Source organism: Elephas maximus, chromosome 10, assembly GCF_024166365.1.
Source record: "Elephas maximus indicus isolate mEleMax1 chromosome 10, mEleMax1 primary haplotype, whole genome shotgun sequence".
NCBI classification, from domain to species: domain Eukaryota; kingdom Metazoa; phylum Chordata; class Mammalia; order Proboscidea; family Elephantidae; genus Elephas; species Elephas maximus.
The window spans coordinates 76,770,561-76,786,711 of record NC_064828.1 but is presented as its reverse complement, the minus strand read 5'-3'; the positions used below and the strand labels follow the sequence as shown (position 1 = coordinate 76,786,711).

The window sequence follows — 16,151 nt, the reverse complement described above, 5'->3', positions numbered from 1 at the left end:
GAAAGTTTTGTATCCTCTGGTTAGAATGAAAACAGTGGATTTTGTGTATTTTATCATGACAAATAAACTAATGTGACTTGATTATAAAGAAAACCTTTTATTAGCTCAGCTTATAGATTGTGTTCTTATTTTACAGCAGTGTCTGCCAAACCTTGTCTCCCTAGTGTTGAGGTAAGTAATCTGTGTGCTGGGTAGCATTTTGAATGTTGTAATGCAAAATGCACCTCTGAGCACATTTCTTATCACCATAATCTGTATTAATAGAAAATTGATTCCTAATCAAGTGCTTTCCAATTACTATCTCTAGAAAGAAAGGTAATATGTAGGCATTGCCTGGATGTTTCTGCTTTGCTTTCTCTTTTCTTTGTTTATTCCCTATTTCTTCCCCTCCCACCTTGACCTCAGAAACGTAATATAGAGCAGTGGTTCTCAACGTGGACAATATGCCCTCCTTTCACCTCTGAACCCTCCTCTCCACACCATCCTGTCAGGGACATTTAGCAGGGTAGAGATGCTTTTGGTTGTCCCAACTTGAGGGGTGGGATGGGGGTTACTACTGGCATCTAGTGGGTAGAGGCGAGGGGTGTTGCAAAAGATAATACAATGCAGAGAACTGCCTCCCAAAGAATTAACCAGCCCAAAATGTCACCAGTGCTGAAGTTGAGCAACCCTGGTCTAGAAGGTTAAAATTAGTTTTGTGATAGTTGTCAAGAGTTAAAGGATACAAGGAAAGTAAATTTAGAGATTTCTGCCCCAGTTTCTTTGAAGTTCATACGGTTCTGATAGAATATGAGATGTGTTAATTCAGAATTATATTCTACTTATTTTTTGGGTATCCTTTAAGCCTTTAAAAGATAAAAAATGTAATTATTAAAAAGCACAGATAAACTGAACAGCAAGATTCTAAAAGATAAAAAATGTAATTATTAAAAAGCACAGATAAACTGAACAGCAAGATAGTTTTAAATCTATTCATATAATTTTTGAACTAAATAATTATGTTTCTAAAGAGGACTCTTCATGAAATAAAATGTGACCATAGGTTATTTTTATATGAGGTAGATTTTTAATATGGCCAAAAGGTGGCACCAATGTACCTTTAAAAACTGGATTTTACGTTATGTTCAAATTTGGCATCACTATTTGCTTAATTCATTGTTTATTTACTGCTTAACTCCTCTTAGATCCTGGTTTCTTTTATAGAGTCATGATTAATGGGAATTTTCATAGAATTCCGTTAATACTTCAGTGCTGCCTACATCTTCACGTCCCTCCTTGATCAAGATGCTCCCAATTTATATGTAAATATAGCTTTAGATAACTTTTTAAAATAGAACATTTACCGTGATTGTTAAATTGAGCATTTCTTAGGATCCAGGTTATTAACAGCAAGGTCGTGGAGGTTTGGTCCCAGTCATATTGGCTTTTCTAATCAAGCAGTCCAAACTCAGTTTTTGATGCTCTGCCTCGTCAAGAGTTAAATCCATGAGTAAATACTCCTGCACTTGTTTCTTGCCTCTTGTTTCTTTTTTTTCATCAGCAGCCTGTCAGGTAAGCCGCTTTTTTTTTTTTTTGAAATTACTTTCTCTTTCAACTGTGGTTCAACAACTGATTTTATAAGCTGATGTTCTTTCTTCCCTCACTTCCTTCCAACCAGTTCCATTATCTGAGTAAGCTTAACTTGTTGCTGCCGAGTCGATCCTGACTCATAGTGACCCTATAGGATATAGTAGAACTACCTCATAGGGTTTCCAGGGAGCAGCTGGTGGATTTAAACTGCTGACCTTTTGGTTAGCAGCTGTAGCTCTTTGTCACTGTGCCACCAGGGCTCCTGAGTAAGCTTAGACCTCCTTTATGTTTTATATAGCTCTCTTACCATCAGCTTTTCTTGTTTTCCAATACTGAGTGAACACAGTCTGCGTTCCAGTTTTTTCCCGTCATTTCTGCTTGCAACATTATTACTAATTTTCTTCTAGGACTTAATGTCTAATCACTAAATATTCTATTAAGTTTATTTCATAACTGATTAGCCAGTTTGGAGAATGAGTCCACTTTCCCTCAGATACATTCTCTTCCAATGTTTATACAATGTTGCAAGTTTTTTTAAAAATTGAAACAACCTGGTGATATTGTATCAAGATAATGGAAATAAAGTATTTTCCCTTAAGCTATTAGAAAATTATGGTGTCCTTTCATGTCAGAAGTCTGGGGAATGGCAGTGCTCCCTGAGGGGTGTTCTGTATGGCTGCACTGGTGCCTGCTGAGAACCTTGTGGAGGAAGGAGGCCTGAGAAGGTAGCCTTTACCAGCTGTAGTAGTCACTCCTTGTCTGGTCTATGTTATTAGTTTTAGGAAGGTCTGTGTCAGATTTGTGTGGGCCAAACAGGCCTTTGAGGAATAAGATCCCATGAATTTAGTTCTGCCACATTCTTCTGTAGTGGATACCATTTGGTGCAAACCATATGTAGGTAAGCATTTAATTAAAACAAAAAAAATTTTTTTTTTTTTTGTAACTAGCATTTGTAGTAACTGCCTTATAGGGAGGAAAATCTAAAAGCCTATGGTAGTTTTTTAGAGAAAATAAAGACACACCTGTTACATTTTAAAAGAGAAAATATAACATTTGCAAAGGTAAGGGGAAAGGTTTTAAAATACAGACTCAGAGATTCTAGGGGAATGAGTCTCAAAAGTTTTCTCACGGAGCCAATTCTCATTTCCCAGCATTACTCTCCCTTCACATATGTGCAAAGCTTAGTGCTGAATCAGTGGCCCCCGTTCCCTCCTTCTGTCACAGAATTTTTAAAGTGCGGAAGCAAAGCAACATACGGGAAAGATTCCTTTTCCATTTAATCACGTCCTACGTCATTGTTAACATCACCAGGGTTTTGCAGATCTCTCAAACTTCAGTGGCTTCACTTAGAGCCAGTGTATGGCCATATGGATTGTGCACAGCACAACACTAGGGGGCGCCAATCATCAAATGAATGCTGCCCTTAGGGTTGGGCTGTGCGGAGTTTGCACAGGTAGGCCTGGCAGCCCTGCCTTTCCTTCTGGTTTAAATGTTCAGATTAAGAACCCCTTATTTTGAACTTCTGTAGCACGTAGCAGTTCTCACTGGTACAATCAGGAAATTAAAGTACAAAAAATAACACAACCCCCCCCCCCCCACCCCGAACCCATTACTATCAAGTCGCCCCTAAAGGACAGAGTGGAACTGCCCCGTGGGGTTTCCAAGCCTGTAAGTGTTTACAGAAGCAGACTGCCACGTCTTTCTCCCACAGAGCGCTCAGCTGCTAACCAAAAGGTCAGAGGTTTGAACCTACCAGTTGCTCTGCAGGAGAAACTATGGTATCAAACACAATGATTTCAGAATAAGACATAAAATTAACATGCCCTAAGTGACATGACTATATGTATTTGCCAAAATTTGTAGAACTGTGTGCTTAAAAGGGTGAATTTTATAGTATGTAAGTTATACACTAATTTAAAAAGTAAATAATGCCCCCAATATAAATATAAAAAAGTTATAGACTTTAGTGAGCCATAACGCTTGTCATTTTTCACTGTTAATCGTTCCGCAGGCTAGGAAAAACACTGACCAGACATATATAATAGGGTATAGGGGAGACCCATAAAATTAAAAATATAGTTACAAGCAAATTTGCTCTTAAATCAGGCAAATTAATGATAAGGCTGTTTGTGGAACATTTGGATAAAATATTAGAATGTCAGGCTGACTTTTTTTTTTGTTGTTGTTGTTACCTGAATTGTGTAGTGACCAATCATTCTGGCATTCTATACATCTCGGCCATACACAGAGGACAAGGACAGTTTAACCGGTCATTCTGATCAGGAGGACCGAAATGTTTAGGTTTTGGATGGCCTGTTTAAAGAGAAGTGATATCCTGACTAAAGTTCTTGTGCTACAAATGGCTGTTTCCCATGAAACGTCTGCACTGTAGCCTACACTTGAGGATATTTGATTGGTTAGAAATGTGTGCCTTTGGCTTCTCTTATTAGTTGTGATTGATTACAAATGTAGTCCAGAGAGCCACTTATACCACACTGACCTGAAGGTACAGATGTCAAAGGAGGCATTTGGGAATAAAAGGCTTGAGTTCAGGTGTACAGATGACTGTGTCTGCTTTTGTCACCCAGTGCTCCCCATCTGCCATGATGCAGAAGTGGAAGGCCTGGGTTTTATGGCTCTGAGTGTAGCTGTGAAAAGGGTATAAAACGCTTAATCTCCACCCTGTAATTGCACAGTCATAAAGATCAAGATAAAGCTGAAAGTCCTATTTGAGATTAGCCACAAAGCAAGTGGTTGAAAAAGCGCTTCTCATCTTGCAAATGTGCAGAAATTGCTGGACATGGCTACCACTGATGTTATGATAGGCAGGCATTTACAGAGACATTGTAAAGTAGTTTTCTAAGCTAAGAGTCATGGCACCATCCTCCCCTTACCTAAAAAAACAAACATTCCCATCAAGTCAATTCTGACTCATAGCAACCCTATAGGACAAAGTAGAACTTTCCCATAGGGTTTACAAGGAGCGGCTAGTAGATTCAAACTGCCAACCTTTCCGTTAGCACCTGTAGCTCTTAACCACTATTCCACCAGGGCTCCCCCCTTACTAAAGTTTTCCCTAATTTTGTTCACGATGTCTGTACCCAGGTTTTCTGAGGATTTTCTGTGAGTGTATATACATGTGAATGTATAGTGTATTCATGTTCAAACACACATATACTCTTTCCTTAGCTCAGGAAGCTTGGTTGACCTCAAGCTTTCAGGGAAAAAAAAAAAAAAAAAAGGTATTCAAAAAGGAGTTGGGGGACCCCAGACTTCATCATGAAAGAGAAGTCTAAAAAGGGATTAGCAGAATTGCTTGTGAGGACAAGTTTTGCAAGTAGTAATGTTATCCTTTTCTTTTTTACTAGAAATATGTGATTTAATTAAGCTAATTTTTAAATTCTGTGAAATTTTAAATACCTTTTGTACAATGTTTGTACATTAATAAGACATTTTACTTAGGAATGAAGCAAAGTTGTAGGACTTCTAAGACACCTGCAACTTTAAATTGTTCCAAAATGTGGATAGTAGTCTTTCAAAGAGCCCAGTTCTTATGATAGAGAAAACAGGGTTGTTAACAGTTGAATGAGATCAGTGCCTTGAGAACACAGGACTTTTGAAACACCCAGTGTTAGCAGGCATCTCCTGAATAACTTAAGCATTTTCACATCAAGTTTGCTCAGTTATTTGGAAAACCATGAAGATTATTACTAATTCATAGGGTGATATAATGCAGAAGACAACTGATGAGTATTTGCAGGAGATGATAAAACAAGTGTCTTTCGTCAAATTCATAAATGGCACCAAAGTCAGAATTGCCCTTTAGATGTAACTAGCTCATGTGAAACGGAAATCAAGTTCTAGTTGTTTGCATTCCTCTTGGCTGGAGGTAGACTCTTAGGCCTGTCACTGGAAGTCTGTCCAGTACCCAGTCAACAGAGTAAAACTTCTAGTACTGCGAACTTGTAGTTTCATTAGTGTGATCTCTATAGTTTTAAGAAATGAACATAATATACTCATGTTTCTCTTAAAAGACGTGGATAAATAATATAGCCTAAAATAAAACATAAGCCAATATAACATTTATTCTGTATTAATAATCAGCACATATTTTAATTTAGCTTAAAGCCTTTTTTCTACAGAGTATTATTTCATTAATATCAGCATCTGCTCCACAGTAATATAGTACTAATTTTAATGAGAAGTGCAATAATGGAACTTTTACTTTTGTAATAGCTCATCCACTTAACATTTTTAACGACAAAGAACTACTATAAATATGTAACACATTACACAGGCTTTTTTCTGCACCTGTTAACAAATCAGAATGAATACACCGTTTAAGTATTTAGAGACTTAATGCTTTCACATTGCCCCTGTATTCGTATCTCCATCTCTCCCCCACCAGACAAGATTAGATGCTCTCTCCTCATACTCCCCTAGCACCTTCCTCATCTTCACTGCTGTGGTACTGACGATGCTGCATTATCTGCTGTTTGCCTCAATTTCTGTCCCAGTTCCCATCATCGCCGCTCCCTAGGATGAGCTCTTGGAGGGTCTGGAGTCTGTGCCCGTCGTCAACCTGTTTGGCATCTATTACGCCTAATGTTTGTGGTGAATCAAATTGAGTTAAATTAGGACACACTAAATTTTATGTAGCCTCCTTTTGATAGTTACATTTTTGTTACTAAATAAGGATCAGTAAAAATTCTTTTCAGAAAGTGTACCACAAAATGTGGTATTGACTACAATTTTGAATTCCGTATATAAACTTCATGTTATACAATAAAACATTATGGGAATTTGAACCTAAATAACCCCAAACTTAAAATGAGGATTTTCAAAAGTGCAGAAATGGCAGGCAGAAAGTCAAACCCTGGTGTACTGAGTATCAGATGAAATTAGAAAGTAGACTTTACATAGCTGAATAAAGTCAACAATGAAAGGATCTTTTCAAACAATGGGATTCTAAAGCCTACCAATTATTTAAAAAATTCTGCTGTAAACCCTTAAAAAATGAATTCTTAACTATAAAAAATAAGGCAACTTGGAGTCAGAAGTTTGTGGATGAACTTAATCTGGACTGCATACAGAAGCCAGATTTGCCCGGTTCCCTCTCCTGACCCATATGTCCAAAAGCCTTTTGCAGGAAGGCTACTCACACTGGTGAAATGCCAATCTCTCGGAAGGAAATCCGAGTTTCTAAGACTCCACTAAATAGTAGACTAATTAAAAGTGTCACAGACTTGATGCTGTCAAATAGATTACTTCAAAAGAAAATTATGCAGACAGCTTTTCTGAAGAACTCCATTTGTGCCACATGCTTATTATTCTTTGAGGTGGAGGAGGTGGCAGGGAACATAATTTGTTTGAAAGTTCTTTTGTTTTCTGCTACCTGTACTTAAGTGTTACCAGGTACTATTTTTATATCTTATAAAAGTGCTTTGAGAAAATGTTAAGTGAACAGTGCCTCATAGAATAGAGGATTTTCATATCCACTGGGTTGTAAGGAGCAAAGTAATACTTGACTGAAAAGGGGGAAGACAATATCCTGAAAATGTTAACAAGTAGCCAGTAAACCACCCAATCTTGTAAAACTCCAAAATCAAAGAGAAACTGAATCCTAGCTAATTAATAAATGTTCATTAAAAGCAGCAATTATATCACAGCAGATTTAAATGAAAATGAATATATTCTTAATTGCCTTTCAAGTGATCATTTTAATACTGTCAAATGGATGAGAATTGAACAAAAGCCTGTTTATATCTTACATAAAAGATCAAATTGCTTAAAATAAATACTATTATAATTTTGAAAATCTTTTATGAGAGACTTCTAAGCCATCTGACTCCTGCTTATTTCTCTAAAATCAGAACAATTTGGGTCACCTTAGAAATCACTGTACTTAATAGGATTTGTCTATGTAGCAGATACAGTCAGATTAAAGAAAAAAAAAAGCCATCTGACCCCTGCTTATTTCTCTAAAATCAAAACAATTTGGGTCACCTTAGAAATCACTGTACTTAATAGGATTTGTCTATGTAGCAGATACAGTCAGATTAGGACCAATTAATTTCTGGATTTCTTCTTCAAACTGGACTCCTACTTATTTAATTCACCAGATAGTCTCAATAGAAAATACTGAGGAGAAACCACTTAAGAATGAATGTAAGTAGAATATACATCTCATCATAAAAACAGTCAATCATAATATAATCTAATCAAAAATACATCAAACAACAGTGGAAAAGTAAAAATCTAGAACTAGTTAGATAAAATGTTTTCTTAACAAAAACAATCATTATGTATATTTACTTGGTATCTGCTTCTTAAAAATCTCAAATAATGCCTAAACCTTCCAAAGTATTTTCAGTAACTGGTAAGTGCTGTATTTTTTTGCTCATTCATGAGAAATGACTAAAAATTTACAAGTATATTGGCTTGAGCCATCCTTGCAGTGAATAAAGACAGGATTCTTTGGAACATTGTAAAATGCACCAACCTTAATCAGGTTTCAAAAATTGTGCACTTTTAAGTATGACGTGATATTTGCTGGTAGCTGTTCAAGTCCATTAGCACCGCATGTAGTGAATTAGTGTATTTTTAGAGAGGATGACTTAGCAGTCTTTTAAAAAAAATGTTTAAAATTTATACAGTTAAAAGTAATTGATTTGTTAGGTCATTTTTTGGGGGGGGTCATGTGTTTTGAAAGACCACATTTCATCTTGCTAAACTGAAGGACTTTTTTTTTCTTTATAAGATTATATGCTTGGAAGTGGGAAAATGCAATACATATTTTGAGGTAAGACTTGAATTTCAGCAAGGAATCTTGCTTATAATATCCATTATTTGGTTCAAATTCAAAGTCAGACTAGTTTCTTCTGCCAGAGGTCTCAATATGTACTTAGAGACAGAAAGAAAGAAGATTCTGTAGGACAAGTTAGCACATATTTCCTATATGTAGTCCATAAATAATACAAGAACTCATTCAAATCATTTAAAATCATTGAAGTACCTTCTTTCCACCAAGATGAAGCTCTTTTTAACAGGTACTTTACATCTTGAGTGGAAGCTCTTCATTCCTTTATCTCTTTTCAAAGTGGTAATTAACCATCACTCAGTTTGGACAATTGGGGACAGTACGATATAAACCCTAACACTAACCTGTGAGGCAGGGAAGTGTGGCCATTTCACACAAAGATTGAAATAGAAATTACTTTTTCAGTCAGATGCTCCCCTTTTAAATATCTGAATAAAAAATGCAAACAAGCCCTTCTCAGGTGTCAAGTTCTCTCTCTCTCTCTTTTTGATAAAAGATTAGCTGGACTGAAAATACGAATGGGACAGTTAATTTTCAATATCCATGTAAAATACTTTTTACTGGTCTCTCTCAACACACAGATACGGTGACAGAATGCTGACTTTTAAAATAAAATGTGCTTTAGCAATAACTTTTCACTCTGTTTAACCATGTATATGGCTCATTCTTGGTCAAGAATGAGTAATATTTTCATGAAATGATTATGATTCCATAGGGCTTTTACTGCCAGGCTGGCCTTGCATCCTTTCTCCCTTGTTTGAGGAGGGGTTGATGAATATGGTCTAAAAACCAAAAAAAAAAAAAAAAAAAAAACCCACTGCCATCAAGTTGATTCCGACTCATAGCGACCCTATAGAACAGAGTAGAACTGCCCCATAGGGTTTCCAAGGAGTGCCTGGTGGATTCAAGCTGCTAGCCTTTTGGCTAGCAGCCGTAGCTCTTAACCACTGCGCCGCCAGGGTTTCCGAATATGGTCTGTAAAATCCTGCAAGATGGATCGTATGTTATCTGTGACAACTTGTTACATGGGAAGTGTTCCTTCTCCTGAATGAAAAACAATGTTCCCTTTTTTCATTGTTGTTGTTTTGAAATTGGGAAAATGCAGTACATACTGAGGTAAGACCATCGCCTAGGAATGTAACAACTATAAATCACACACTCAGAAAAATAGCTCACCTTACCTTTTTAAAACAATATAAAAATGCACTGTAAAAAAAAAATTTTAACTGAATGCAATGTTAGCTTATACACAGGGTTGAACTATCAAAAGGAAACCAGATCTTGTGACACCAGTGACAAAAGAGTTTATAGCATACAGTAAGTGCTCAATTAATACATCTTCCTTCCCAAAAGCACTCCCAATATCCACATGCCATTTTAACAACTCCCTTGATGTCACTTTGCATTGCATTATGTACTGACTTCCTCTGAATCGCTACAAATCACTACATTTCACAACATTTCAGTAGTTGTTACTGTTAGTTGCTGTCAAGTTGATTCTGTAGGGAGGGCTTTATAAACCTGATTTATTCTTTAGTACTTCTGGGTTGGAACTGTACCTTTAAATTCCACAGATGATAAATCTCTCATTTATTAATGATTAAGAAATGCCACAAGTATGTAAAATAATTCATCATTGAACCTTCTCCCTTGATGTGGAAACGAAGTCACTGTAGAAGATTATTTATTTTATTATCATCAGAGACCATTTCATTAACTAACTGTTCTATAGACAACTGGATAGCATTCTTGACAAGAGAAGAAGCTGTTTCTATTAAGAGTGTTTCATATTGTTCTGAAGTTCTACCCTCAAAACCATTATCGTTGGCAAAAACCCCTACTTGCTCATTTTCAATTGAAATTAAAAATTGCTTTGGGACATTTTTAGATTTCTTAACATCAAATTCACTGATTTCAGTGTCTGTAATAATAATAGCAATTGGCTCCATCCTTTTGCTTTCTTCTGATTTGGGTTTCTCCACAGTGATCTCATTTTCTTTTATATCTGATTCACCGGTACTGACTTCACTATCTTTAGGCTTACTCTCTTCAGCTACAATTTCTCTACTTTCATGGCCTTTCCAGTGTGGTTCACTTTCTAGGATACTGTTACTGGCTTCTTCCACAATTTGTTGGTCTGGGATTGCAGGTGGGGGTGGAACATCAGAAACCACTGGTAACTGATGGTCTGTTTCTGAAGTTTCAGGTGGATTTGCTTGCTCCTGCTGGACACCTTGTTTTTCCTGGATCGCCTCAGTATCTTTTTCAAGAATTAGAGTTTCTGCTTGAATAGCAGAATGCCCAGTATCTAATCCAAGTTCTACTGAAACCACTTTCTGTCTAGAAGTTACACTGTTGCTCACATTTGCTTCACGTATCTCATCACCATCTTTCTGTGAGACACCTTCACGCAGATCCTGGGTCGACCTGGCTTTTGTGGTCTGGTCACTCAATTGAGTCTGAGTTTTTGTATCCAATCTTTCAGCCTCTCTCTGCACTTTGATGCTGCAGTCTGAGTCTTCTATAATTCTGGAATGACTGCTTCTTTTCTCACCTCTTGAGAATTTTATGCAGGGCATTTTAAGTCTGGATTTTGCCTTTTTCTTGGAAAGACCAGCATCCTCAGCATTTATTTCAGATTGCACTTTACCCTCAAAGGGCTTTCGCTGCTTTGAAGAATCTGACCTTTTCCTTCGTGTTACGAGACGTTTGAATGAGGCCCAGGCCCCTCCTTGGGGCTGCGGCTGATCAGAAGCTCCTGCCTCATCGCTGGCTTCCGAGCCAGCTTTGGGCTTCGGCGCTTTGGCTGCTTTCTTCCTTCTCTTGAAGCAGAGCATGGAGGCTTTTTTCTCTCGCCTCTCATCCTGAGGACTAACTTCTGCTGATCTTGTCTCCTCCTTGTTTTCTACTTGGATTTCAGAAACTGTGGGCTCCATTTTTACACTACACTCTTTAATTCTAGAGAGAACGATATTCTCTCTTCCTTAGCAGGCTTTTATGACAAAAAGATAGACAATAACATCATACAAAGTCAAATTTCTTCCAGGTGTTTTCATTCCTTTTGTCTTAATACATACAGTCGTTTTAGGTGGTTTCTCCAGTATCCAAATGCCTGATTTCTCTCTTGTAATTTCTCTCTTTATTTTCTTCGTGAAAGACCTTTACTGATTAGCTTTTTGCTTTGTTTAAAGACCAACCTGATGAGAGAAAAGAGTGATATTTTATTTCACCATTAGCCAATATTTTCTACAGAGACTATTTCAGTTGAAGTGAGGTGATTCTACCAGGCATGCTTCTCATATAATTTACTGAAATGACCACAGAATAAAAATTGGGATTTACTTTTGCCCTATGAAAAAGATTTCAGTGTGAATCTATTTTGCTCTGTTCTTTTTGTGAAAACTTCATTTTGGATTACCCTGCAAATCGCATATTATTTTTGTCAGTTCTTTGTTGTGCTGCCTTTATGAATGGCGTATAACTCTGAATTGCAAGTTTAGCAAATATACAAATAAAAACGACGGCGAAGAGCAGAATGATAAGCAAGCTAATAATTTTTATTACATGTAATAAAGAACTTTGAAGCAGCAAAGGACCTTAGATTATTCAATTATTCCAGATTACTCAAATCCAGGCAGATGATGAAACTGAGCTCCTGAGGGGGCAGCTGGCCTGCCAAAAGCCATGCAACTAGATAAAGTCATAGCCAGAGTGAAAACTCAAGAATTTGACTCTCCAGTGTTCTCTCTTCATTATACCAGAAGGTTTCTGTTCTAAAAATGTATGTTCCATCAGGGAAGTGCTACTTCTCATACATACTCTTAGGGAAATTTAACATTACTGCCATTCTCTGCTCTTAGATTTACTGTGATATTTTCATCTGAGTATCTGATGTTCATATTTTTCCATCATAATGAGCACATAATTGAAGGTCAATAGGAGTTAACAACAATAATAGCTGACATTTATTGAGCAACTCATATATATCAGGCCGTGCTGAACACTTTTGCATACATTTCTAATCCTCACCACATCATTACAAAGTGAGTAGGTGGTGGTATTACCATGTGCAGATGAAGAAACTGAGGTTTCAAGAAGTTAAGCAATTTGTCCAAGATTGCAAAGCTAGTAGGCAGCAGAGCTCCAATTCAACCATGGATTGTGTTTCCAAAGCCCATTCTCTGAAGCACTGTGATAAACTGGGCTGTAAGATTTTCTTCAGAAGATGAATTGCTTGAAGATGCTAATCTATACTAGATACAAGTACTAGCTACATTAGTCAACGTTTTATGACATCGTTTGGTGGTCACTTAATTAACCTTAAAAACCTTACAGCTCAACAACTCATAATTGAACCAAGATTAGACGGTTCTTGCTATTTTAAAACCAAGTTTTTGAAATTCTTTATATTTTATTTTCTTGGTTCTGAAACTCATTTAAATCCAAATATAAATTGATAAACTATGCAGTTGGCAAATTGATTAGTTATATATAAATATAAAGGCACTTTTAAAAATAATTCACAAAATGGTATAACGATATCAAAGAGCAGAAATGTGAGGGGAAACTTTAATAAAAATCCTGCGAATTTTTGTTGATGGATGTACTTAAATAAAGGGCTTTTTCCTTGTACTATTTTTATTACTATTTTTTATGTAAGTCTCTCAGTGGTGAGCTTTGTTTTGTGTAGTCCTTCATTGTGTAAACTGGAGAAGGAACTGGAATCCTGAAAATCAGTTTATGATACAAGTAAATATTCTCTTAGTTTGGGTGTTTCATATTCCATGCCTCTGACAGTCATTCAGCTTAGAACAATGATGGACCTAAAATAAGAACATCTTATGTCCTCATGTAATGCCTCAGTAGGCACTAACTAGAACTGCAGCTGACTTTAGCTGTAAGTCTTCTCACCTCTTGTGAGTTCTCAGTGCCGGAGCGTTTTTATTAAGCAGGTGGTTTATTACTGATAGAAGTCATGAAATTAGATCATGTTCAGGAATTTTTTTTTTTTTTTTCAGGAATGCATCACTGGAAACTAACCTGTAATGGCCAAAGACAATTTCTGGACACGCTGTCTTGAATGTATATCACACTGCAGAAATAAAACAAATATCCAAACAGAAACCTAAGTGAAATGGGGGGGGGGGGTGCAGTTTGTAGACATCACAACTTTGCAGAATATGTTAGACTGCATATGATTCGCCCCTAACCTGCAAGGGTAGTTTTGTCACCTCAGGAAATCTGAAGAGCCTCTTCAGTCATTCCCTGACAACACCGCAAGTTTAATGCCACAGGAAACACCCACCTTCCCTTCATCCCGCTAGCGGAGAAGCACGGAGGCAAAGAGCAATCATTTCCTAAGGGAAGCAGCGAATCTTTCCCGGCACCAGATACGGACCCCGAAGCTTCCTCCTGGAGGAAGGACACTGTGGTAGGAGACAGCGCGCAGGGTAAAGTACTCAGAAAGGAAGGTGCTGGGGATGTGGAACAGACAACCCAGCTTCGAGCTATCTGCAACATTATAATGACCAGAAACTCAGGATCACATTTTCCCAAAAAAGGGTAAAGAAGGAAAAGAGCAACCGGCAACCTATGCTTTTCGACGAGGCGGAACGCCGAGGTGGGTGGGCAGCGCTGAGGGTCGCCTGGCTGGCAATTTCCTCGGTTCAGGCTCGGGGTTCCTCCTCGAGGGCCCGAATTCCCTTGTCCAGCGGGGCGGCTTCCGCCCAGTAGCGACCCCAGACACTGCCTGGGACCCTCCTCTGCCGCAGCCTCCCCGCCCCGCCTCTACTTACCGAGGGCGGCTGGGGTCCCTGGCCACCCTGCTCCCGAGGTCGGCGCGCGCGCGGGGCCGGGGGTCCAGGCAGCGGGCAGCCGCGGACAGGCGGGTGAGGGAGCGGCCGGCTGCACAGGGACCGCAGCCGGGCGGAGCCCCCTCCCCAGCCGCGCCAATGTGCGCGGAGCCGCGGGCGGGCGGGCGGGCGCGGGGCGGGGCCAGGGCGGGGGTGGGGGGCGGTGGCGCGGCGCTGCGGTGGGAGGGGCGGGGGGAGGAGGGGCGGGGGGGAGGTCCGGGGCCACCTGCGAACGGTGTGTCCTGCCACGTGGGAGCAGACCTTCGAGCTCCTAGCCCCGTCCCGAATCCCACTGCGGATCACATCAGGGCAAGGGCCAGGGGACCATAGAGAAACAGCAGGAAGATGGGGAAGGGGACGATAGTACTAAGTCCCTATTTTCTGAGACGCAAAATAGCGAAATCCAGCTTCAAATTATAGGCAGTACCGTTATAATCCACCCCCCTCCCCGAATATTTGAGGACACCCGACCCACTGCTGTAGTTCCCACTCACACCGGCCCTATGGGACGGATTAGAACTGCCCCATAGGATTTTCAGGGAGCGGCTGGTGGATTCCAACTGCTAATCTAATGGTTAGCAGTCGAACTCTTCACCACTGTGCCACCAGGGCTCCATTTAAGAACACTAAAAACCCGCTGCCCTTGAGTCGATTCCGACTCATAACGACCCTACAGGACAGAGTAGAACTGCCCCATAGGGTTTCCAAGGAGCAGCTGGTGGATTGAAACACCGTCCTTTTGGTTAGCAGCGGATCGCTTAACCACCGCACAACCAGGGCTCCTTTAAGAATTTGGTATGGGCTGTGTTTAAAAACACAGCCGATACTAAATTTTAAAAGCAGGGTTGGAAACTGTGCATAGAGATCCCGTTTGGGTAGAAAATGACATAGTATATTAACCAAAACAAACAAAACTTTCCCAGGAGTGGGTTTGAGTGTAATGAGGTAATTATCAAGGTTCACTGTCGGTCTCCCAGAAGCCCCAGGCCCAGACGCTAGTCTCCCGGGTCTAGGAGGTCACCTGCGTGCCTAAGAACGCTGTGATCTGCAGGAGTGTCTACATCCATGCTGACCAGGGCTGAAGGGCACAGGGACCCAGCCTGGTCTATCTTTTATACCTTAACATATTTCTAAGTTAAGTCGAGGTAGCTTGCGAGTACCCACGTTTTCCTTTAGGTCCCTCTAGGTGTCTGCTTTGTCAGGCTCTTCTCAATCAAGCTGCTTTCCTCACAACTCCACTCGCAGAGAAAGGCATCTACCTTCTGTCTGATTGGCGAGGTTGTGTATTTTCATGCATTTCCTGAGCCTTTTATCTAAATGAATTGCTGGCTACTTTGCAAAGCACCCCAAGTACTTATTATACACATAAAGTGTTAACTTATAGCCAATGAAAGATGTTGCTATGGGAGCTTAAGGTGAATTACTTTGGGTTTAATATTAACTGCAAGGGCATTCCTGAGCTGGAGCTGTGAGTTCCTGACAGATGCACCACACATATTCGAGGACAGAATGTTCCAGGAAGGGCCACAACTCCCGCCTCCTCCTCCAGCCCCCCTCTCAGCACACCATCCTGAAGATGAACCTATTAAAGTGGAGTGAAGAACGACTGGGCTTATTTCCATTCAATAGGATCATGATCTTTGGGTGGCTAAATCTGTGGACTTTCTACAGGATTATATTTTACCTTTCTGTAGTCTCCTTTGAGACTTACTGAGGAAAGAACTCAGGACACAAAAGCAAAGTGGAACCTAAATTGTCAAGCTCTTAAATTTACAGGTAGAAGTTAGACACAAGAGCTGTAATACAGGAAAATCTGTAAGCATCTGGTTTACTTGTAATTAAGAATTCAATTTAGCCTTGTTCATTTCACAAACACAAGTTGGTGAAAATATCCTTCATATCCTCAGGTG

At 39.3% G+C, this 16,151-nt stretch overlaps 2 protein-coding genes across 7 annotated transcripts in view; one reads left to right on the top strand and one right to left on the bottom strand.

The window, feature by feature from the left end:
- Window positions 1–14,301, top strand: part of ZBTB25 (zinc finger and BTB domain containing 25) — a 34,711-nt gene extending 20,410 nt beyond the window's left edge. For 2 of the 5 annotated variants that reach the window (XM_049898224.1, XM_049898222.1), the window contains 3 exons: window positions 137–171; window positions 8,330–8,371; window positions 13,408–14,301. In XM_049898224.1, coding sequence (XP_049754181.1) covers window positions 137–171; window positions 8,330–8,371; window positions 13,408–13,428 — 98 coding nt within the window. In that variant the 3' untranslated portion in view covers window positions 13,429–14,301. Of the gene's footprint in view, window positions 1–136; window positions 172–8,329; window positions 8,372–13,407 lie in introns of those variants that run through there. The other 3 variants (XM_049898225.1, XM_049898223.1, XR_007518917.1) reach the window with 2 other exon arrangements.
- On the bottom strand, window positions 7,301–15,557 carry AKAP5 (A-kinase anchoring protein 5). 2 transcript variants are annotated; one of them, XM_049898241.1, is made up of 2 exons: window positions 15,406–15,557; window positions 7,301–11,586 (listed from the first exon to the last, which is right to left on the bottom strand). In XM_049898241.1, exon 2 carries the CDS (start codon window positions 11,323–11,325, stop codon window positions 10,057–10,059), a length of 1,269 nt encoding a protein of 422 aa, XP_049754198.1. In that variant the 5' UTR covers window positions 11,326–11,586; window positions 15,406–15,557; the 3' UTR covers window positions 7,301–10,056. The 2 variants fall into 2 exon arrangements, with proteins under 2 accessions (XP_049754198.1, XP_049754197.1); XM_049898240.1 differs by lacking the exon at window positions 15,406–15,557 and adding an exon at window positions 14,185–14,333.
- Between the last annotated feature and the right edge of the window lie 594 nt (window positions 15,558–16,151).